Source organism: Suncus etruscus, chromosome 1 (genome assembly GCF_024139225.1).
Source record: "Suncus etruscus isolate mSunEtr1 chromosome 1, mSunEtr1.pri.cur, whole genome shotgun sequence".
In the NCBI taxonomy this organism is placed as follows: Eukaryota; Metazoa; Chordata; class Mammalia; order Eulipotyphla; family Soricidae; genus Suncus; species Suncus etruscus.
In genome coordinates, this window is record NC_064848.1 from 70249841 (window position 1) to 70274157 (window position 24317).

The 24317-nt window shown below is 42.8% G+C and overlaps 1 protein-coding gene across 1 annotated transcript in view; it reads right to left on the minus strand.

Moving 5' to 3' along the window:
* Positions 1 to 6160: 6160 nt before the first annotated feature.
* The window catches only part of DMRT1 (doublesex and mab-3 related transcription factor 1), a 119350-nt gene continuing 101193 nt past the window's right edge, over positions 6161 to 24317 (minus strand). The window contains exon 5 of the mRNA XM_049773768.1: positions 6161 to 6312. Coding sequence (XP_049629725.1) covers positions 6161 to 6312 — 152 coding nt within the window. The remainder of the gene's footprint in view (positions 6313 to 24317) is intronic.

Here is a 24317-nt window from a genome sequence, read left to right on the forward strand (position 1 = left end):
GAGTTAAACAATTTAGGGGGAAAAAAAGCAACGAAGTTCTGTACCCTATTCTGATTACCAAGGCACCCCCTTTCCTCTCTGGTCTCCAACCACTCTATTCCTTTGCCACTCAAACAGTCTGGCATTATTTGGTCCTGGACAGTTTCACTCCAGTGCACATCAGGGGTTGAGATCTAAATACTCATTTGATATAGTGCAATAATCCTTTTCTCATATTTGATGGGAATGTTTTCCATATCCCAGTATTTGACAACATCTCCCTATAGGGACAGGTTTGTATTTATGTTGGTAAAATGTCCCCTGCCTCAAAGTCTATTGTAACCCAACACCTGACAATCCTGAGTCCCATTTCTGTTTGCAGAAAGGGTTTATTCAAGCACATAATGGGATCCCAGCAGAAAGCCTTTCAGAACGAGGGGCTATGGTAAACTTCACCACATGAACTCCGTTTCCAGGGCTATTAAGCTTTTAATTGGAAAATAGCAGAGGAAATTTCAAGGTGACTATAACGTGTTAGCAGTTAGTGCCGAGAAGAAAAGCCTGAGAGGGGATGAATGCAGAAAGCATATGGTCCGAATCACTTTTAGGAGGAGCGGCGGCCTGCTTCTACTGAGTCCAAACAGCTTATACACGTATGGGAAAAATCATCAAAGAAATTGAAAAGGGACAGGGAAAGTTTACGAGTAAATGTGCTCTCCTTAGACCGGATCCATTGGGGTTCTGCTCTATAGTGTGTGTGTGTGTGTGTGTGTGTGTGTGTGTGTGTGTGTGTGTGTGTGTGTGTGTAAACCACAATGACCAGGGTAGAATTATGACAGGTATCAGCAACGAAAGTGAAAAATAATGTGCGTCTGCGGTTCTTGGGGCACACGCTGACTCTTGGAAGGAGGGCGGTTTGGATCCGCTCAGAAGGCAGGTGCTCCAGCAAGTTCTGACTCCAAACCAACCCACGAGTCCTGGAAGTTGCTCCTCACCCTCAATGCAAACTTCATCAAAAGGGCAGTTTCAGATTGTCCGAGGATATCTCCTGGAGGGGGAAGTTGGGGCTCTGCCTTAACCTTTTTTAATTTTATTTATTTACTTATTTATTTATGTATTTGTCTCCACCGCGTTTAATGCTGAAACCCAGGGCGCAGAAAGGAGTTCCTGTAAATAAATGCAAGAGAATTAACCGCTCTGCCAGCTCTTTAACTCCGCCGCTCTGGCTATCCGTGCTTCTCAGCCACACTCTAGGGCCAGCAAAAAACAGAGGGAAAATGTCTCTTGGGGCGGCGTGGGGGACTTCTCACTTGCAAGTGACTTCTTGCAATGACAGTAATGTCCTTGTTCTCCCTCAAAGCTCTGCAACTTCCCATGAAATCCCCAAAGGCGCCCGGTGAGAATGCAGGGTTGCCTCAGGGACAGAGTTGGGTAACGCTGTTGAACTGGAGGAGGGTCCCGAGTTTTGGCAGTGGGCGGCCTGGCTCTCCCCCAAGGCTAGAGGCCTCCCTCCTGCGGCAAATAAAACGGGCCAAGAGGAGCCAGCCGCTCCATCTCCTGAGCTCTGCAAGCCTGCGGTGGCTTACACCACTGAGCCCGGCTCTCACTCGTGCAGATTCGTCTGGCTAAGTCTGGGGCCCCAAAGTAACGGTGCGCTACAGCCTCGCTTCATCCGAGGGGCAGGCAGAGCTGAGCGGTTTTAGTAGGGAAGGAAGGAATAAAGCGCGCCCTTCCCTCTGGCAGTAGCCACACGCGCCCTGGCCTGGCTCTCTCGTTCCGCGGTCGTCTCGGGCACCGGGATTGGGGACTTGCACTTTGCCATCGCAGGGAAATCTCGGGGAACCGAGAGCGGGAAAGGACACCACCCACACCCCCAAGACAGCAGGAAGGTGTTTAGCGGGCCGTGGACGCGGGTACATCCAGTGCAATTTTGGAAAAGGTCACAGAAACTGCAGACTCTGTCTTCGATGCAAAAAAAAAAAAAAAGGAGCGAGAGAAAAATGTTTCCTCCAAGGTCCGAATGGGAACAGCCGGCTTTTGACCGATTTAAGATCATCTTTCCCTGGCGACTTGCAAATAATCAAACAAAAACCCTGCTGTGTAAATATTTTTAGGCAATTATAACAACATTCTCGTGACGTGGTAAGGGTTCCTTTTTCCCTAGGAGCTTTTTTTTTTCGTTCTCGGAGTTGTAGACACTCTTTGCAGTGGCTTTTCCAGAACTTTCTTCCACCTTCCCCCACTTCTCTCTTCACCCGTCTGCCCCGTACCAAGAGCCGCAGAGTTACAGGAGGGTGGTGATGCGGGCTGTTAGAAACCTCTAACATAGCCCCCTGAAAATGAGGGGAAACAGCAACCTGAACTCCCCTAAAACTCCCCCTTCAAGGAAATGGGTGCAAACTGCACTCCAAGGCCAGAGCAGGTGAGTAATGCAGAGGGCCAAGGCGTATTGCAACTCAGGGACCCACCGTGGGCAGGAGTGTTGCAATCTCAAAGTGCGGCCCACCAACCCACAGACCTGCAGCCAAGAACTTTAACTAGTTTGCCTAGAGCCCGAACCTCCACAGCCCAGCACCCCTCGACTGCTGGAAGGTTCGTGGGGCTCCGCCCACCCAACCTACGCTCCGCCCCAGCCCCGCGCGCCGCCCACGGCTCCAGCTCCCCGGGCCGCAAGTTAGCAGTTTAGGGGCGGTGGAATGGGGAGGAGACTGTCCCAATCTGAGGGTAAGTGGTGGCCGCTTGCCTGTCCGTGGTGGTGCTGGAGGTGGTGGAAAGGAGTCACGAATGGTACTTGCAGCCGAGACTCAATTGCGCCCTTCAGCACAAGGCCCCGCAGCACCCAATTCCAGGTTCCCTTTGGCGCGCGTGTACGTGGAGAGGGAAAGCGCGCGCGTTTCCCGGCCAAACGGCCCGGCCCGGCGGCGGAGCAGGCGGGATCGGCCATCATCTTCACCCGTGAATAGGACACCCCGGGAACGTTAGGAAAAGTCGCTTCCCTCTACAGGCTGACCCTAGCCCTAGGTTTCTGTGACGCGGATCGCGTGCCAGACACTGCTTCTTTTTTGGTTTTGGTTTTGGTTTTTGGGTCACACCCGGCAGCGCTCCGGAGTTACTTACTCCTGGCTCTATGCTCAGAAATCGCTCCTGGCAGACTTGGGGGGCCTTATGGGATGCCAGGATTCTGAACCACCGTCCTTCTGCATGCAAGGCAAACGCCCAACACCATGCTATCTCTCCGGCCCCAGACATTGCTTCTAAATACCATTTAGAAAGCCCAAAGTGCAGTGCAACAAAACTGATATGCGACACGTGTGAACTTGTGAAGCATATGGGGACGTGTGTGTGTGTGTGTGTGTGTGTGTGTGTGTGTGTGTGTGTGTGTGTGTCTGGGTTGGAACCTTGGGTGACCATAATACCGACTCATGCATGTGATTCGTACTTGACTGTAAGGCATACACCCTCACTGTAGCTCTGACAGTCATCGTGACAGCGAGGCCAGGATCACCGGAGTCGACACGGACCTTGTTGATGGTCCCCTTCCCTACTTCGGAAGTGCTGCGCACACTTTTAGGACTTCAAAAGGGGACAACTGGAGGGGTGCGCTCGCCTGCCCCCCAGCTGCTGCAGCAGCAGGAGTCAGGCGCTCCCGGGCAAAGGCCAAGCGAATCCTTAGCCCGTAGCATCGTCACTTAGTGTGGCCGCACTTTGCCCATCAATCCTCCGGGAAGGCCTGCCTCGATTTCCCCAGAGCTTTACAGTTAGACGCGCTTTTCAAGCGTGTTAGAAGGCTCATGAGGGCGCCAACCAGACGGGCTGCAGGTCCTTCCGCACACATTCACAGCCTTGCTGGCAGCGAACTCCGCACAGGACGGACCTCGCGCTCGCGCGGGGGAACGCAGCCTCGTCCTTTTAGGTCTTGGTTCATGGGGACACTTTGAGAAACTTCCTGAAACGTGGGGGTTAAAATGTACCAAGACTTCCAGTCTGTGTGCTGTCTACGTCCCCAAAATCCTGGATCTGATCCATTCAAACCGCTACACTTTGCACTCAAGGACTATCACCTGCAGGAAAGCAAAGCTGCATTTCAAAGCAGCACTAGCCAGGACACAAGTCCCAGGTTTGCGTTTTGTGGGGCCTATTAGTGGAGAGAAATCCTGGACTTCTCCAGAAACCGCCTGGGCAGCTGCATTCCGGGGTTACCAAGTGGGGAGGGGCTCTACTGGGACGAGACCCAAGTGCATTTTGGGTTCTCCAAGACCAAGGACCGGAGCTGTCCGCTTGGCTTGGCAGGCCTGGCTTCTTGGGTGTGGGCTGCCACGCTGGACCTCAGGTTGGCACTAGGGATTTGGGGCACGCAGGGCAGGCGGGTACAGAGGCCGGTTCTTGGGGGGGGGGTTTGCAGGATACCTTGAGTTTTTCTCCGCGGGATATGGATCCCTCGTTCTTTCAGATTCAGTACCCAAAAGGGTTGGAACACTAAACATGGTTAAACAGAGAGGATGGAGAGGACGCAGGCGGGAGGGCTGCAGACTTCTCCAACAATCGCCTGCAAAATTATAATGTTGTATTCATCTACGGAATCACAGGAACGTTTAGATTCCAGGATCTATCGCAGAAACCTGGATTATTCAAAGCTACAAAAGGGTCTGGTGCGGCCAGCGAGCGAGCAAGGGGCCTTCAATTCGGAGAACGCTCCTGCAGCAAGGAGGTGGTGACCCCTAGGTCGGTCCCTTCCCTGCGAGCCCTGACACCTCCAGGCTCCGTCACAATAGCTACAGCTAGAGCTACCCAGAAGGGCACAGGGCTGCAGTAGCAGCCGCCTGACAAGTGTGATAAAATGATCTTCCTTAACTAAACTCGTAAAGCACTAGGCAATAAAACTCAATCTTCTGTAAAATCCAATTAAGTCATTATCTGACTGATTGTATCTTTAATTGAAAACAGAAGTGACAGTAAATTTCTGTGATATATCAGGATCAATCGATACCGCTCTACAATTCAGCCCCAAGAAGTGATTTATAATGTCAAACCTATATAGGTAACTCCACATTATTCTCTCTAAAACCACTGGTGGATGAAATTAAGAGTAAGTGCATTTAATAAAAAACAAGATGGTCAGGTTATTGATTACAACAGATGGGGGTGAAATCAAATAGATGTTTTCAAAGCACAGAGCGAAGAAAATACAAGTAATTTCTTTTTTCCTGTTTAATACCATTCGCCAAATATACACACAGGAAAATTCGGTCATCAATAACATTTTTATTTCAGGTACAGCTGCAACTACACAGAACAATGAATTTTTTTTAGACTAGTTTCATTTCACGATGGCTTCTGTTACATAAAGAAGTACTCCATAAGCAATTTTTAACAAAATAATAAACTCAGAAAGTGTAGTAACTTTTAAAGAGGTAATCAGATTACAACCTAAGGTTACAAAACAGTCTAGATTGAATCCATTTTCGTCCCTGTAGTATAAAGAATTTGTATGATAAACTTACTATATTATCCCAGAAATAACATCCAGGCATCTGGCCTTACTTTAATTATATTGTTTTCAAATTACCCTTAACAGAAAAAAAGTAGCTATTGTTAAGGGCTATAATTTTATCTAATGGTTACTCATGTTTTTGTGGGATGGAGGAATGCCGTGAGTAGGATTTCGAAACAACACCACAATCAGTATTTCCATTTACTCTGACCTGCAGATTTTTAAATCACTAACTTGGCTGTATTCTCATAGGTCAGGTAGGCACTTCACTAAATTTATATTTCTGCAGTTTTATTGAATTCTAACTTTTAAGAAAAAAACTTAAGGCACCTAAGATTTCATCTTAAAACAAGGCATTCTCTAATTATGACTTATTTAGATGCAAAATAGTGCTTTACTTGAGAGAATTACTCGATTTTTTGAAAACTACCTGTAAACCAGTGTCATAAAAGGGGGTTACTATTTAACTCAGAGAGCAAAGGCCTTTTTTTCTAATAGATGATAGTTGTGGATCCTAAATTATCAAAGGTGTATTTTTAGCGTCTGAGCTAATCACTAAGGGATATAAACCAAACAAGTTCTCAACAGGTAAAACTGGGCCTAAATCAAAGCAAAATATTAACAACAAATCCCTTGTATAAATAGATTCATCAGCTTTATGTCAAGTGAAGGGCCAAAGGCAACAGGCATTTATTCGTCGTCCTCCTCAATGACAGGAGTGACTGTGAAAGTGCTGGGCTCGGAAGCCGACTCGCATTCAAGCACTCCCTTTGTGCTCTCAGGAGAGTTGCTGGACAGGGAGACCAAGCCAGAATCTTGACTGCTGGACTGAGGTGAGAATACTAGGAAGGAGAAAGAGGGAGAAGAGTAAAAACAAGATTTTGACATTCATTATTCAGGGTTTCAACAAAGAAACAGGTGTTCCTATTCTGAGCTGACTGCTTATCACTCGCAGTCATTTCCAACTCTCCTTTAAAATAAAAAAGATAGAAGTGAGGCCAAAGTAATAGCACAATGGGTAGGGCGTTTGCCTTGCATACAGCTGACCTGGGTTTGATCCCCAGTATCCGTATGATCCCCAAGCCTGCCAGGAGTAACTTCTGAGCCCAGAGCCAGGAGTACCCGAGTACCCCGGGTGTGACCCAAAAACCAAAATAATAAGTAAATAAATACATACATAATAATAATAAATGGGAAATTAGGTAGCAGAGTTCCGGTTTATATTCATTAAGTCTACTCCTGCTTTGGGGAAACTAGTTACACTATTCACTGAGTTTATCCTCTCCCCTTATAGAAAGGATGCTAATAGAACTTTGTCAAGTGATTCACCTGACAAATTACCCCTAAGCAGGACTCTATCCCATGTATTTCCACAGTTTAACGAGTTACCCTAAATTTTTAATTTATTACACATAAAGATGACCACTTATCAACTTGCCTGATATTTCTCTCACATGTTAGGGAAAAACATTAGAAGAAATAATATATATATATATATATATATATATATATATATATATATATATATATATATATATATATATATATATATATATTAAAGCAGTAGATAAAAGAAAACCTCAACAACAAAAAGTAAAAGAAACAGATTCATATATATCACACTATATTAAGGAGGGAGATAAATATTTTGTAAGCAAACCTAAGAATATAAGACTACTAGGAAACCAACATTAAACACGAAGGATGCAAAAGTAATAATGTGCTGAACAATTTTTGCAACCTTACAAGTCACAGTAGATACAAAATTTAAGCAAAAGGGCCTTTGACCTTCTTAACCTTAGTAGAGTCTAGATCCACCCCCAGAACTCCCTTCCTGCCTAGTGTGAATGTAATTAAGGGCAAGCTGCAGTGGTAATTTCTCTCCTCATTAACTTCCTGATTGGTTTCAGCCTCAGGATTTTGCCGGGCAGTAGTTTGTCACCAATTCCAAATGGCCAATCGTTAATACTAATGTTTGTGTAACTAACTGCCAGCATCTGCCACGGCTTCTTGTACAACAATAATGGTGAAAGGGTACATTAGTGCTCCTGTGTTAATTCAGCTTGTGTTCATCAATAGGGAAATCTATGGTGTAATTAGCAGAATGCATTGGGAGCTGAGTCATTTGTAGGAAACTAAATCATAGTAGAAGCTGTACTGGATCCTGATGTGTTTGCCATCAATACTTATTATGTTTGGAATTTAATAAGGTATATTACACCATACTGAAAAGAGACCTCTTTACAAGAGAACACTATTTACCCTTGTTATGGGTTTGGAAAGGTTTGCAGCAGCTCATGAAACCACACAGAAATAAAAGACAGAGCCAGGATTTAAGAAGCAGACCTTTAAACACTCTATGGGGCCTCTTTCCGAAATATGACATATGGACCAGCAGACAGACATATGGATAGTTGTTTATATCTACCTCAAAAATTCAATAAGGACAGGCATGATCTGAAAACTAAGTATTGAATAAATTGGAAAAGCAATTTAAGCAATTTTCTGACAAGCAATTACTTTTTATATTGGTGAAAGTCACTTAATCTTTAGGAACTGCAAGAATATATATAGCCTACAAGCTTCTTTTTTTTTTTTTTTTTAGAAGAAAGGTACTCAACAGATATCCTTCCATAGCATGTATGAGCACACTGTGTATATATACAATATAATATGTAATCTCCTAAAGCCTATAAATTTGAATACCTTCACTGTATGGCCACTGATAGAAGCATCTTACTTAATTTGGATTGAATTATATGATTCTTGTTTTGTTTTTTTTTTTTAAGGAAGCACACCTGGTTGCCCAGGTCACTCCTGACTCTGCAATCCGGGGACCATGTGAGATGCCAGGGATCAAACCCAGGTTGGCCATGTGAAAGGGAATCACTCTACCCACTGTACTATCTCTCCAGCTCTTGAATTTTATGATTCTTACAAGACCAAGATTTACAAAAATATACTGCATATGTAGACAAAAATGTTTTCCCAAAGAGTTTACTGACATTGGAGTTTATGGAGTCAACCAGATCAGCATCTAATTAATCTGTCCTACACACCAGGTACCCACCTCAAACCAATGATTGTCCCGAATCCACCAGGAAGAGAGTGAACACTCATTACTTCCTGTGCACCCCATTTTAACGGAATAGTTAATCATCAAACCATTCAGTGAGAGATTAGTTTCTCACTATGGAAGCTGCTAAGTAACACTGGTCAGTTCAACCCTGTGGTTTGCTCTTAGTGCTCGCACCCTTTCAATTCCCTGAATTCCACAGTGAAGTAACTGGCCTCTGAGTCTTTCTAATCTCTGTATGATTTTAAGAAAACAAAGTACATTACCCTTGTCAAGCCTAGGAAAGAACAGATATGTGTTTTTAATATGCTGCTCTTCCTTCTGACTCCACTTAGCAGCTTTTGGAATGTGACCCCCCCACCTCCACCACATCACATTTCGACTCCCCATTCAACATATGGGCTTGAAAAAGGAAGGGACAGAAATTCTGCAAGAGATAGCACCCTTTTGCTCTCACTTGTCTTGTGAAAGAATATCTTCTTTGAGAAAGTTTCCTGTATCTTGGGGATACAAATATATCTGCCTAGATCAAGCTCTGTGCATATTTATAATGCATGACCATAAACTAGCAAAGTACAACTAAAATAGCTCAAATATATGTATTTTAAAATGTTTCACATTCAAAATATAAATATGCTTTATTACTTTTATTCTCAGATTATTTTCATTTTTTAAAAGGGCCTTGATATCAGGAATAATATGTTTACTCATTTTGTGAAGCATCTCATAAAGGTAGTTCCAAGTGGTTATTTCAGAAATTAGTGTTAGTGTACAAAATCTATTTTACAACATCTCCATTTTAATAGTTACCAATAACTAATCATGAACATTTATAGCAATTAAAAATTTCAAAGTCAAAATTATCCTTCTTACTTTATTTCTGTCTTTGGGCCCCACCTTGTGATGCTCAGGATTAATTTACTCCTGTTCTGAGCTCAGGGATCACTCCTGGTATGGATTAGGGGACCTTATGAAAAGCTGAGTATCTAACCTGGGTCTGTCTGCCTTTTGCAAGGGCAGCACCCTCCCCCCTATATAGCCATCTATAGTTTAAGTTAATTCTAATGAGTTCTACAGGACGCTAATTTCAACTCCAAAGGTTCCTCTTAATTGTTTTGTAAAAATGCTAATGCCCAAGTGTCAGTGGGAATGGAGAGAAAGATATGCTGCTGGTAGCTCTAGAAATTGGTTCAATCTCTCTGGACAGCAATCTAGTGACATGTAATAAGAACCATAAAAACTGTTCATACCCTCTGACCTGGTAATTCCACCCTGGGGAATAAGCCTGAAGAAAAAGAATAATTGGCCCAGAGATGCTCAACACACCACTATTAGCATCAGTGAAGATGTCAGTGCTCTACTGTGGTTCTGCTTTGGGGGTAGCTGTGCTAGGCTTGGAAGGCAGAAAGCATTCACAGGCAAGAAACAATTCAGGATTATGCTACCCTGTAATCAGCCATAGACTCTCAGCCTTTATAGAAATGGAATAAATGACTTCTAGAGACCAGAGACTGAAAAGTAAGAAAAAGAGTAAAAAACTTGTCCATCTGACCCTTTCCTGGCTACAGATGAAAGGTAAGTAAACCCTCAAGGCTGACCCTAGCTTGAACCAGCAAGACTAGTATCTATTTTTCTCTCATGTAGCCTAGTCTACGGAAGCCAAAGGCTTTTTCTTTTATTACTATTTAAAAACAAACAAAAACCTTATACACACTTATTCTTATCAATGCTGTGGAAAACAGATTTCAGCAGTACTCTTGGGGTTCTTGGAAAATAGCCGAAACCAACAGTACCGAAACAAACCAGCTCTAATAAAAAACTAAACAAAAACCACTGGAACTGCTAAATCTTATGACATGGTAAAGACCTCTGATTTTTAACTTGAATGATCTGTTGGAAGTCAATGGACTGGAACAAATAATTCTCTTCCAGTGATGTGAGAAAACAGGATATTCATGCTTGAGGAAAAAAATGTTCTTCCTCTATATGTTAAATACTATTAGACTCCCACTAAGAAACCATTTAAAACTAAAAAGTGCAAGTGACATTCTTCGATTGTGAGCCACTCTTCACCTAGAAGTTGACAGCCAAGGAAGAAAACTAAATTGCTGGCCTCTGGTTTCCTTGAATTTGCAGGCACTAGAATCTGATGAAAAGCTGGTGAAAGTGCCTTAAACAACAAATTCTTCCGCTTCGTGATAACCATGGTGTTTGGAAATAAAATCATGTCCAATCAATACCACTTAGCAGATATTTAATGTTTCACAATGGAACTCCTTTCCAGAGTGGGACTGCTGCCCTTCTCACTAACATTGAAAATAATTAGGATTATCTTAGCTGTCCGAAGCTTGGCAGGTTCAGCTTGTACTTTCAAACAGCATTAATTCTTGGCACTCAGAACAAGGGATAAAAGGTAAAGATATGAATGGAGATCTTTATTCAACCTGATCTATCATGGATTAGCTCATTCTTTTCCAGTCCATGCCTGCACTCTAGTTAAGAGGAAGGCTAAGCTGTAACTGATGTAATTAGAAACCACAAGCTGAGAAAAAATAGCCCTTTATTAATCTCTCCATTTACTATAAATTTACTTTAAAAAATAAGAATCTTTGAAACAAGTGTTTTTTTTCCCCCTCTACCTAGAATCGTTAAGAGTATAACAAGAGAAGAGGGCTGTTTAGGATTATGTTTTTAAGAAAAACCTATCTTAATTGTCAGTTCTAAAATCTAAGCCAATTTTTAGAAGGGCCAGTCTGCACTGTGTTTTAAGAAGAAACGGCTCAGTGACAGTCAATGCAAGTGTGCCTATGGCTGCAATCCGGTTCCTTCACAAGTGCTTCTTCCTGTGTAAAAGCAGCACAACCACAAACACTGGGGTCTGTCTCTAAAAAGCCAACGTTTGGGGGCAGGGGACTGTAGCTCGGAGTATGTATAGCATTTGCCTTGAAAGTCTGATGCCTCTGATCTCCATTTCTCCCTCCATTCCCTCCTCCCACTAAACCTAAGAGAACTTTTGTTTTGGAGCCACATGTGTGTATGCTCAGGGGTTACTCCTGGCTCTACTCTCAAGTACCCAGGTTGGCTGTGTGTAAGACAAGCACCTTATCCATGTATTACCCCTCTGGCCCTACCAAAAGAGAATTTTTAACAGAGTATTTATTCAAATCAACAAAATTTCTTCCTCCCTCCCTCCTTCCTTCCCTCCCGTTGGCTCCATACCTGGCTTGTCCCCGGCTCCAGGCCCTGGGATAACTCCTGACAAGGTTAAGGGTGCTGGGGATCCACCCTATTTCAGCTATGTATCAGGGAAGGACTTTATCTGTTGTATAATCTCTCTGGTCTCTTTTAATTTGTTTTTTTTTCCCCTGGGCCACACCCAGCAATGTTCAGGGGTTGCTCCTGGCTCTGTGCTCAAGACTCACTTTTGGAGGACTCAGGGACCCATATCCCATATGGGATGCGAGGGATTAAATCTGGGTCAGCAATATGCAAGGCAAAGGCCCTACACTCTATACCAGCACTCTGACTCCACATTTAAATTTTGTGCATTACATAAGTGCAATTCACAACATAATACTTTCTGATTCTCAAAATGAAAAAAAAAAAAAAGGCTAATCATCAAGCACCTTTTTGTTGCATGTTGGGACAAAAAGTTGGCTTGGCATCTGAGCACCTGGATCCAGGATACCCTGTGGTTAATGCAGTATTCTTTCTCTATTTTTGGGAAAAGTAAATGATGTGACATTCGGGTCCTCTCTAATCTAGTGATAGAGTTCAGCGGGTTTACAAAGGGAACAGCTTTGGTGTAGACACTGTTGTGTAGCATACAAAAGGGTAAAAGGAAGAAAAGACACCATTCTTTCAGCCCTCCACCCTTCCACCATCAACCAAGTCGCAGGCAGAATTGTCTCTGGGCCACACAGTTCTCCTTGAGCTCCTCGCTGTCTCACAACCAACCTTGGGGATCTAACATCTTATCTGTTTCATGGAAGGGAAGAACTATATCCCCCAAATCGACCAAAGACTCAAGCAAGTCCATGTGTCTGCGATAACAGCTTTACATGGAGAGGGGAATCACACCTCAAAGTAACTCCTTGCTGTTCCTTATACCTCTTGCTCATCTATATTGAGTTTCTTCACCCTGCAAATTGTCAGTGGACATCGCAGGGACTTTTCTCTCATGACACTTCTTTCTGAACCCTTTCCAGAAGGAAACAGGTGAGTGTGATAAGCTTCCTCATTATTATCAGCTCAATTGCTTTACCCATCCATGGAAGCTATCTTTGGTGAATACATCAAAAATGACAAACAACCCAAACATCCAAGTTCCCCTAATTCCCCGTGCTTTACCCAAAACATCAAGGCTTAAACTTGCACATACTACATACAAGATCTTTTTCTTCTCTTTGGTAACTTACAGTAAACGGGTTAGCCTGGCTCTCTTTTCTTGGTGGTATAAACACTAGGCAGTCTTGGAAGAAGCCCCTTGAGCTACCTCTGTGATGGGCTCCAGCACCTGGGATTCAGTTTCCTATGAAATGTGGCTAACAGTAAGTTGTTGCTTAGTGATCATTTTGAGTAATGTGAGTTTCTGATCATATATGAGGGAACCTGAGATAAAGCACACATGATTACTGTATATGGGATGAACATACTTGCCAGAGTGTCCATCAAGGAGGCAAAACCCCTACTGCTCACATGGGCAAAGGGTCCTCTTTTTGTTTGTTTTGTTTTGGGGACACACCCAGGAGCAGTGGTTGCTCCTGGCAGGCTCTGGGGACCATAAGAGAAGTTGGGAATTTAATCTGGGTGAGTTGCATGCAAGACAAATGCCCTACACACTATGTTATCGCTCCAGGCCAGATAAAGGATCCCCTTGTTGTTTTGTTTTTGGTTTGGGGCCACACCTGGCAGGGCTCAGGAGTTACTCCTGGCTCTGCACTCAGAAATTGCTCCTGGCAGGCTTGGAGGACCATATGGGATGCTGGGGATCGAATCCAGGTCTGTCCTAGTTTGGCTGTGTGCAAGGTGTGCATGATTGCAGGAAGATGGCTACTATCAAATTAAAATCAAATGAGATATTGTGGATAGAAATACTTTATAAGCTCCACCTCCAAAAAACTGTCTAATGAGTTAACTATCCCTTCAGACAGCACTGTTTTCTATAAGAAGACTTTCTTGGTTTTGACAGTTTGGTCACCTAACATGTCTGGCCTGGTGGCTGCAGTACCTCCAACTGTTCCTCCACTTTATTTATTTTTATTTTTATTTTATTTTTTGGTTTTTGGATCACACCCGGCCGCACTAAGGGGTTCCTCCTGGCTCTACTCTCAGAAATCACTCCTGGCAGGCTCGGGGGCGTCCATATGGGATGCCGGGATTCAAATCTTCTGCAAGCAAGGCAAATGCCTTACCTCCATGCTATCTCTCCGGCCTCAGTTCCTCCACTTTAATTTAACCAAACATGTCTTAAAACTTCAGGCTTTGGCCACTTGTCATCCTGGTTTCTGTGCCTCCCTGCCCTGGCTCACGCCTTCTTCTAAGGAGGAAGAGGAATCTGTTGTACTTTATCTCTAAAGCAGAACTAAGAAATTAGGAAGGTTCTTTTCCAACATTCTTTTTTTTTTGGGGGGGGGGTCACACCCGGCGGTGCTCAGGGGTTACTCCTGGCTGTCTGCTCAGAAATAGCTCCTAGCAGGCACGGGGAACCATATGGGACACCGGGATTCGAACCAACCACCTTTGGTCCTGGATCGGCTGCTTGCAAGGCAAACGCCGCTGTGCTATCTCTCCGGGCCCCTTTTCCAACATTCTAATCTTCCATCTTCACAAAAGATTTGACTTAGCACTGGTTGAAAAAGAAAAAGTACAGAATTGGGGCCAGAGAGATAGTATGAAGGTAAGGTGTTTGCCTTACATGCAAAAGGTCGGTGGTTCGAATCCCAGCATTCCATATGTCCCCCGAGCCTGCCAGGGGCGATTTTTGAGCATAGAGCCAGGAGTAACCCCTGAGCGATGCCGGTGTAACCCAAAAACCAAAAAAAAAAAAAAAAGAAATAAGAAAAAGAAAATTTAAGAAAAAGAACAGAATGACAACCAACTCAAATATTCCCAAATGTTCTCAACTAAGTTTCATTTCTGATGTTTAGGCAAAGGAGACATTTACTTTATTCACTTTTCTCACACACTGAAAGAGTGAAAGCTAAGATGAATTCCAAGCTGAAACAAGAGCCTGTTATTTTTGCGCTTTTTACAGCATTGTGAACAAGACTTCAGTTACACATAATATTTCCTGAGGCTGGGCCAACAGGCAGGAGGCTGGGGCAGAGCCATGAAAATCACCTGGCATTGAGAGAAAGGCTCCAAAGAGAAAAGACAAGCGTCAGGGGAAGGGAGGTGAAGCTGAAATCCTCTGCTCTTGGTGCCATGCACAATGCTCTACACAGCACAGTGCAGAGGTGTTCAACGATGGGTGAACGTGTGAGGAGGTAAAATCTTCAGTCTTTACAAGATCTACAGCCATCACAGAACAGCGTACTGCACACTGATGAAAAGAAACTCAAGCCTAAGAACTATTTTCAGGCATTTAAAAGGCACAGGTTTATTTTACCCACATCATTTATTGCACAGCAGCTTTATGCAAAGCCTGGAAATTGAGACAAAGAGAACAGCTGCCTCCACCATGCCCTGGGACAAGTAGTAGAATCAGGACCTCAGCTCAGAAAGAAACCAAAGAAAGAGACTGGCTCAATCTTCTTGTACAAATGGAAGGAACAGATCATCCTAACCTTATTTAAGTGCAAATATTGGTAAGGCTAACTTTCATCACTGGAATCTAATACTTCTTTTTTCATACTGGAATTAAGTCCTGGTCTCATACAAGGCGTGCATTCTACTAGCAAGTGACATCCTGGTCACAAAAACACAAATTCTTTTTTCTTTTCTTTTTTTGAGGGCAGGCACCTAGCTATCTTGGGCTCATTCCCAGCAAACCTTGACACTAAGGTGCTGTTTTGGTCCAGTAATTATAACTGGTAGCACAGGGGAATAAGGAGGGGTTCATGGGGTGTTGGGGGGTTAAACGAGGGCCTCTCATGCAAGCCAAGTACCCTCTGAGCTACTACTGTCCCAACCCATCCTGAAAAATCACTGTTTTTCTGCTTATTTGTGGTTTTGTGCACAGAGATGATGTGGTGCTGAGAATTAAACTGGCCTTCTGCATTCAAAGTCTGTGCTCCAGCCGTCTGAATTATTTCTTTTAAAATATATATTTGGGGGGGAATGGGGAAGGGTATTCAGTGGTGCTGATGAGTGACCCCTGGCAGGACCATACTGTGGTATCAGAGTTTCAAACTGTATCAGTAGGATGCAAAGCAATGCCTTAAGTTCTGTACCTCTCCACCCCCTGAAAACTTACATCCTTTTTGTTTAGTTTTGTTTACTCATGGCTCTGTACTACGGGATCACGCTGGCAGGGTATAGGGGACCATACATACTATCAGGGATCAAACCAAGCCAGCTATGTGCAAAGCAAGTGCCATATATATTATACTATCTCTCTGGCTCAAAAAAAAAAACAAAACAAAACCCTACATTCTTAATGAGTACATAAATGAGCACTCTGGACTATGCTACTTGGGGATCCTTCAACCAAACCACTTTTATCTGTCTGTACATATACAAGTGCTATGACTGAAGAATGACAAATGCAATGGCATATGTAGGCACTGTCCATTTTTATGTGGTCATCTCAAAAGCTAAGATAGACAGGGCAAAGATGATATTCCACAAATTGGCTGATTCTATAGGCCAGGAAGCCTGGCACCACCTGATTTCTCATATGTGTATTTCGGACCCTCTTCCCCCTGTCCACTTGTCTAGACTCTGTCCCACAAACCTAATCACTGTTCTCAGGCTCTGAATGTGGTGTGGACCAGGTTTAATTCTGGACATAAGTGGAAAAATAAAACAAAAAGCTGTCAGGGAACATTCCTGTAGCTTCACAGGCCCAAATGCTCGTCTTTCCTTTTGTGAAGAGGCAACGGAAGACCTGGAAGAATTCTAGAAAGTTCTAATGCAGACCATGGAGATGGATGGTTGCCTGACCGTATCACAAGGACCAGACCTTCATCCTCTACAGAAACATTAACCACTGATGCCAGCCCAGACAGCCTTGAACCAGAATTCTCATGTGTTCTGCATACAGTCATAAAGTTCTTTGAATTTCCCTTTCCTTAAGAGACTAGCATCTTTGGTTGCTAGTACCTGAATAAGCTTTTGTAATATCAATACTTAAGTAATTGTCCTTCAAAGCAAGATGCACTGAACTTGAAATTTAGTTAACACTTCTAAGAAAGCTGTCTTTTCCATACAAAATAAAACAAATCCATGAAACAAGTTGTGGCATTTGTCAACCTGGGAACTAAACAGACTAGGTATTTTGCAACAAGACAATGTTTTAAAAACTCTCCTGTAGGGTGTTAGAAAGGGAAAGGTAGTATGACATGGGTAAGGCACCTGGATTCAATCTACTGCATCCCATATGGTTCCTCGACCACCATCAGGAGTAAGTTCCTGAGTGCAGAGCCAGGAGTTATCCCCTAACCATTCCGTATAGCCCCAAAATAAAAACAAAGAAAAACTCTTGTTGAAGGTTTTTTCACCAGCAAAGCAAAAATAAAATAAAAATCACAAATGTTTAGACGGTAACAGATGACTTCTTAACCATGATGGGTATCTTTTAAAGTCAAGAGAAAGGAGATGGAAAGATAGTATTGCAGGCAGGACACTTTCTTTGCCTACATCGGAACCAATTCAATCCCTGGTTGAATTGCACTGCCAGTAGTGATTCCCTGAGCATAGAACCAGAGAGTAATCTCTGAGCACAGTCAGGTGTGGCCCAAAAAAAAACCCTGTCCACCAAGAAAGGATAGAGAAAAAATTAAACCACATGTGTCCACACACAACTGATTGACTCCCCCCCCCACCTTTTTTTTTTTTTAATCACTCAGGTTTGCTGTAAAATTTACTTTTTCTAAGGGAACAGAGAAAGCACTATCTCAACTCAACTGAGGCTACTACTACTGCACCTCTGGTTCAGTCACTACCCTTCTAGGAATAAGGACCGCCCATTTTGGTCAAAAATGGATTAATGCGGGCCCTGAGAGATAGCACAGCAGCGTTTGCCTTGCAAGCAGCCGATCCAGGACCAAAGGTGGTTGGTTCGAATCCCGATGTCCCATATGGTCCCCCGTGCTTGCCAGGAGCTATTTCTGAGCAGACAGCCAGGAGTAACCCCTGAGCACCGCCGCGTGTGGCCCAAAAACCAAAAAAAAAAAAAAAAAAAAAAAAAGGATTAATGCTTCAGAGTCCATTTATATCATTGCCAGGAAAGCCTGCCACAAAGTCAGAGACAGCCCTGCCTTCTGTTCAAGGGCTTAAAGTGCATGACATCCAGCTAATCTACTGCCTTTCAACTTCAGAATTAGAGCAAGTTCAAGAAAGCAACCTATTTAACCAAACCACTAAAATATTCATCTTTACACATGACTTTAGAAGTATTTCATCTTAAAATATTCTGATATTCTTTAATTAAACAGAAAAAAATGTTCATGAACTATTTCTCAAATAGAACTGGGAAAACACTTGCAGCTTGTAATTTGAAAAAAAAAAAAGCATTGTGGGGCCAGAGAGATAGCATGGAGGTAGGGTGTTTGCCTTGCATGCAGGTCAGTGGATCGAATCCTGGCAGGCTCGGGACCATATGGGATGCTGGGATTCGAACCCCAAAACCAAAAAAGAAAAGAAAAGAAACATTGTACCACAAGTGACAGATGATAATAGGAAGGTACAGAACTAGGCTAAGTAAGTTATTTTATCTTCACTCCCTAATGATTATTCTTCAAAAAGCAAATCTAGTACTCCTTCAGGATTCACTGTCATACTATGCCAGCCTTCCTCCTATTTCTGTCTAACTAGCACTCTACAGAATTTACGACTCATAATTATTAGTATCATTCTATGATACAGAGGAAGGAAACAAACACCAGAACACAGATAAATAAGACATATACAAGATAACAATCAGGATAGAAAATGCCATACACTTCCAGACAGGAGCTTACATGCCTCCTCTCAGCCACACAAGTTCCTTCACCACCTAAATACAATACACCACATCACGAATGAATAAGGAAGTTCAGATTACAGCAACAAGAGCACACTCTTCTGGAATGGATCATGTTAGAGGTGAACTGAAATAAGAAAATAGAACAAACTATGTGTTTCTGAAAAAAGTATTTCCAAGCATTACAAAAGACTAACTGCTAATAAAGTTTACAATGTGTATTTCTTCTGACTCTGTTTATTTGGGTTTGGGAGCCAAACTGGAGAAGTTCAGCAGCTGTTCCTGGGTCTGTACTTAGGAATTATACCTGATGGTGCTCATAGGACCATATGGAAGGTTCATATGGTCAAACCCAAGTTGGCCACATGCAAGGCAAGCAGACTATTCCTTTGTACTACAGATTCAGCCTCTTGTTGTTCAATCTATTCACTTAGACTCCAACACAGCACTCTGAATCCTTCATCCTTCAAGAGGTTTTGGTCTATGGGTCACTTGATGAAGTCAGGGAAGGGACAGAGCTCGGACCAACCTAATTCTGGGCCTTAGTGATACTGACTCATGTTTGAGAAGAGAATTCATAGGAAAAAAAGAGATTTTCTTTTTAATTCCATTCACAAACATGCCTCAGAAAATCAAGTACTTTGGAATCAACTTAACAAAAAGATGGAAAATCTATATAAAGAAAATTACGGGCCGGCAAGATAGCATGGAGGTAAGGTGTTTGCCTTGCATGCAGATAGATGGTGGTTCAAATCTCAGCATCCCATATGTCCTCCAAGCTGCCAGGAGCTATTTCTGAGCATAGAGCCCCGAGTAATCCCTGAGCGCTGCAGGGTGTGACCCAAAAGCAAACAAAAAAGAAAACTACAAAACACTGCTTCAAGAAATCAGAAGACACAAGAAAATGGAACCACATAGCATGATCATAGATTGAGAGGATTAACATAATTAAAATGGCAATACTTCCCAAAGCACTGAACTCATTTAATGCAATTCCTTTAAGGATACCCAAGTCATTTTTTCAAAGAAATAGATCAAACACTTCTGAAATTTATATAAAACAATGAACCTCCATGAATACCTGGAGCAATTCTTGGAAAAAAATAATATGGAAGGCATTGTTTCCCCCAACTTCAAACTATTATAAAGCAGTTATCACTAAAATAGCATTGTACTGGAATACAGACCGACTCTCAGGTATAATATAATCAATTAATCTTTGAAAAGGTGGCAATAAATATGAAGTAGAATAAGGAAAGCATCATTAACAAGTGTTGTGAAAACTGGTCAACTACAAACAGAAACTTGAACTTAGATTATCAACCACAAGGTACTCAGAGGAAAATGTAGTCAGAATTTTTCATGACACTCAAACTAAAGGGATCTTCAAGGATGAAACACCATTTACTAAGCAAATGGAAGCAAAGATAAACAAATGGGACTACATTAAACTAACAAGTTTCTGCGCCTCAAAGGAAACAGTGACTAGGATGCGATAACTGTGCTTGGAATTGTGAAAACTATTCACTCACCTGATAAGGAGTTAATATCTAAGATATATAAGGCTTTGGTAGAGCTTAACAGGAAAAAAAACTAAGCCATCCAAAAATGGGAAGAAGAGTAGAACAGACATTTCCTCAAAGGAAAAATATAAATGGCCAAAGGACATATTAAAAAGTGCTCCAGGGGCCGGAGAGATAGCATGGAGATAAGGCGTTTGCCTTACGTGCACAAGGATGGTGGTTCGAATCCTGGCATCCCATATGGTCCTCTGTACCTGCCAGGGGTGATTTCTGAGCATAGAGCCAGGAGTAACCCCTGTGCGCTACTGGGTGTGACCCAAAAACCAAAAACCAAAAAAAAAAAAATGCTCCATATAATTAGCCACCTAAGAGATGTAAATCAACAATAAGCTATCATCTCACCCTTCAGAGACTGACACACACAGACAAAACAAGAACCAATGCTGGTGTGGATGCAGAGAGAAAGGGACTCTAATTCACTGCTGGTGAGAATGTAGACTGGCCCAGCTTTTTGGGAAAACAATATAGATATTCCACAAAAAGGCAAAATAAACATAAATTAAGCTTTCATATGACCTAGCAGTAACACTTTTAGGCATACACTCCAGGAGCCCAAACCCAGGATGCAAAAAGGCATCTGCACTCCTATGTTCATTGCAACACTATTCACAATAGCTAGATCTGAAAACAGTGCAAGTGCCCAGAACAGATGAGTGGCTAAAGAAACTGTGGTACATCTACACAATGGAACACAACACAGCTGTTATTAAAAATGAAGTCATGAAATCTGCTTATATACAGATGGATTTTTGGGGGAGCCACACCCGGTGACGCTCAGGGATTACTCCTGACTATGCGCTCAGAAGTCGCTCCTGGCTTGGGGGACCATATGGGATGCCGGGGGATCGAACCGCGGTCCGTCCTAGGCTAGCACTGGCAAGGCAGACACCTTACCTCTAGCACCACCGCGCCGGCCCCGTATGCATAGATGGATATGAAGAGTATTATACTGAGTGAAATGTCCATGGTAGGAAGCTTGCCACATAAGGTGAGGAGTGCAGTTACGATAGAAAAGGGAGAACTATGACAATGATATTGGAACTGATCACTCTGGACAAGAACTGGGTGCTGAAAGGAGATAAAGTTAATATGCATCATACAACTTCTTTTTTTTTTTTTTTTGTGGTTTTTGGGTCACACCCGGAAGTGCTCAGGGGTTATTCCTGGCTCCAGGCTCAGAAATCGCTCCTGGCAGACACGGGGGACCATATGGGACACCGGGATTTGAACCGATGACCTCCTGCATGAAAGGCAAACGCCTTACCTCCATGCTATATCTCCGGGCCCACATCATACAACTTCAGTAACAATTTTGCAAACTATAATATCTAACAGTGAGAGAAAAGAAACAGTAAGAGAGAAGAAAAATGTCACAGAATCAGGCAGAGGACAGGAGGATGGGAAGAAGGGAAACGAGATATTGGTGGAGAAAAGTGTGTGCACTTATGATGAAGGGATGGGTGCTAGATATTGTATGACTAAAACTCAATAACATATTTGTAACTATCTCATGGTCATTCAATTAAAGAATTTATTTCTTTTTTTGGGGAGTGGGGGGTCACACCCGGCAGCACTCAGGGGTTCCTCCTGGCTCTACGCTCAGAAATTGCTCCCTCGGGCCGGGAAGGTGGCGCTAGAGGTAAGGTGTCTGCCTTGCAAGCGCTAGCCAAGGAAAGGACCACAGTTCGATCCCCCGGTGTCCCATATGGTCCCCCCAAGCCAGGGGCAATTTCTGAGCGCATAGCCAGGAGTAACCCCTGAGCGTCAAACGGGTGTGGCCCAAAAACCAAAAAAATATATAAAAAAATAAAAAAAAAAAAGAAATTGCTCCTTACCATGAGTCCAAATTCTACATACCAGAGAGATCATTCTGTATCTGTTCCTCTCCTTCTAACTGCATTCAAGATTCAAAATGAAGAATGCAGTTAGATTCAACATGATTCCCCAGATCCATCCATGAAGCAGAAAACTGAACATTCCATCTTTTCTTATAGCCAAGTAGTATTCCACTGTGTGTATCTACAGTTTATTATATGCAGTCACCTGTTCTCGGGCACCACTTGGATTGTTTTCAGATTTTGTTTTCTGTAAATAGTGTTGCAATGAACAAATCAGCCATAGATTTGCATTATTGAGGTAGGTTTTTTAATTCTTCTATCCCATTGGTTGACAAACTTCACATTTCAGGGTTTAAGTTTTCTGTTTAAAAACATGTTTATTAGGACTGGAGCCAGTCCAGGTTCAACCTCTGGATTCCATACAGTCCCCTAAGCATTGCCAGGTGTAATCCCAGAGTGCAATCTTGGAGAACCTCTGCATGTAGCCCCAAAACAAAAAAAACTGTGTACTGTGGTCCAATATACACAATAAAAATATACTGCTGTCAATATACACAACTTAGAATACACTGCTGCAGGGGCTGGAGAGAGAGTACAGCAAATAAGGTACTTTCTTTATATGTGGTTCACTCAGTTCTATCTCGACATCCCAGGAGTTATTCCTGAGTGCAAAGCCAGAAGTAACTCCTGAGCATTTTAGGCGTGGCTAAAAAAAAAAACAGCATTGTGGACTCTCTCTCTTTCTCTCTCTCCTTTCTTTCTCTCCCCCCCTCTCTCTTTTTCTCTCTTTCCTGGTGATGCTCAGGGGTTACTCCTGGTTTTGCACTGAGAAATTGCTCCTAGCTTGGGGGGCCATATGGGACATCGGGAAATTGAACCACTCTGTCCTGGCTTAGTGCGTGCAAGGCAAACACCCTACCACTTGCACCACTGCTCCAGCCCCAACAAATCTCTCTTTAAACTCATGCCATGGATAGACTTAACTTCACTCTGGCCATTAACAAAAATATCAGAAATGAAGCTAGAAGGGAATGCAAGGCGGGGGAGACTTTCTTAAAAGTAATTCAGTGTAACAGCAGATTAAATTTTAGAGATGTTTTATTACTGAGTGACTGATTAAGGATGAGAATAAACAGAATAAATAAACTTGGTTCAACAGTTTCTGTGTTTTTTTAGCCACATCGACTGTGCTAAGGGCTTATTCGTGACTCTGCTCAGGGAACACTCCTAGCAGGCTCGGGGACTAATTGGGATGGGGGGGGGGATTACCTGCAGGACTAATTAACTCTGATTTTGCTTTAGCAGTCTTACATTGAACTGTGGCCCAAACATACTTCCCAAGCATACTTGAAACATTAATTTAAAATGAAAACATTGATACAGAATAAATACAAAATGACCAGGCACTAAACCACAAAGCAATTGCACTAATTTCAAAGATGTCTTTGTCTTTTTCAAATCTTTGAGATCTTAAAAGACTTAAGTCTGCACTATACTCTATCAGAAGAACTTTTTTTTGGGGGGTGGGAGCAGCATACCCGGTGGTGGCATTCAGGGGTTACTTACTCCTGGCTCTGCGCTCAGATATCGCTTCTGGCAGGCTCAGGGGACCATATGGGATGCCAAAGATCGAACCCAGGTCCGTCCTGGATCAGCAGCGTGCAAGGCAAACGCCCTACCCTGTGCTATCACTCCCGCCCCTCTATCAGAATAACTCTTTAAGAGAAAAACCAGTCAACTTTGAAAAACAATAAATAAGAGGGGTATAAATTTCACTGACTCACTAACCAACAGGCCAGTATTTGGTCACAATATAATTTATTTTCCCCTTAACGCAACTGTTGAAAGTATTTAAATGTCCCAGCACTGACTCCAACCCACACACTCCTCCTCGATCACACATTCCAAGTGATCAGATATTTTCACACTTGGTTCATCTTCAGTGAAGACTGTAATTGAATCTTTAATTTGAAAAGAATGAAAGTCCAGCACTTGCTGCATTATAGGTTGCCCTAATCTGATAATAGAGCATTCAATAATAAAAGGCAATGTCCACTCCTGCAAATTTTAGTCATTTGGTCATTTCAGAAGGTACAGCACCTCTCAAAAGGGACCAAATTATATATGGAAATAGTTTCCAATTACCTGTAAACTTCTTGGACATTAGAAGTGTTATTTAAATTTCATATATTGTTATATAATACCTACCCTAGATTACACCATT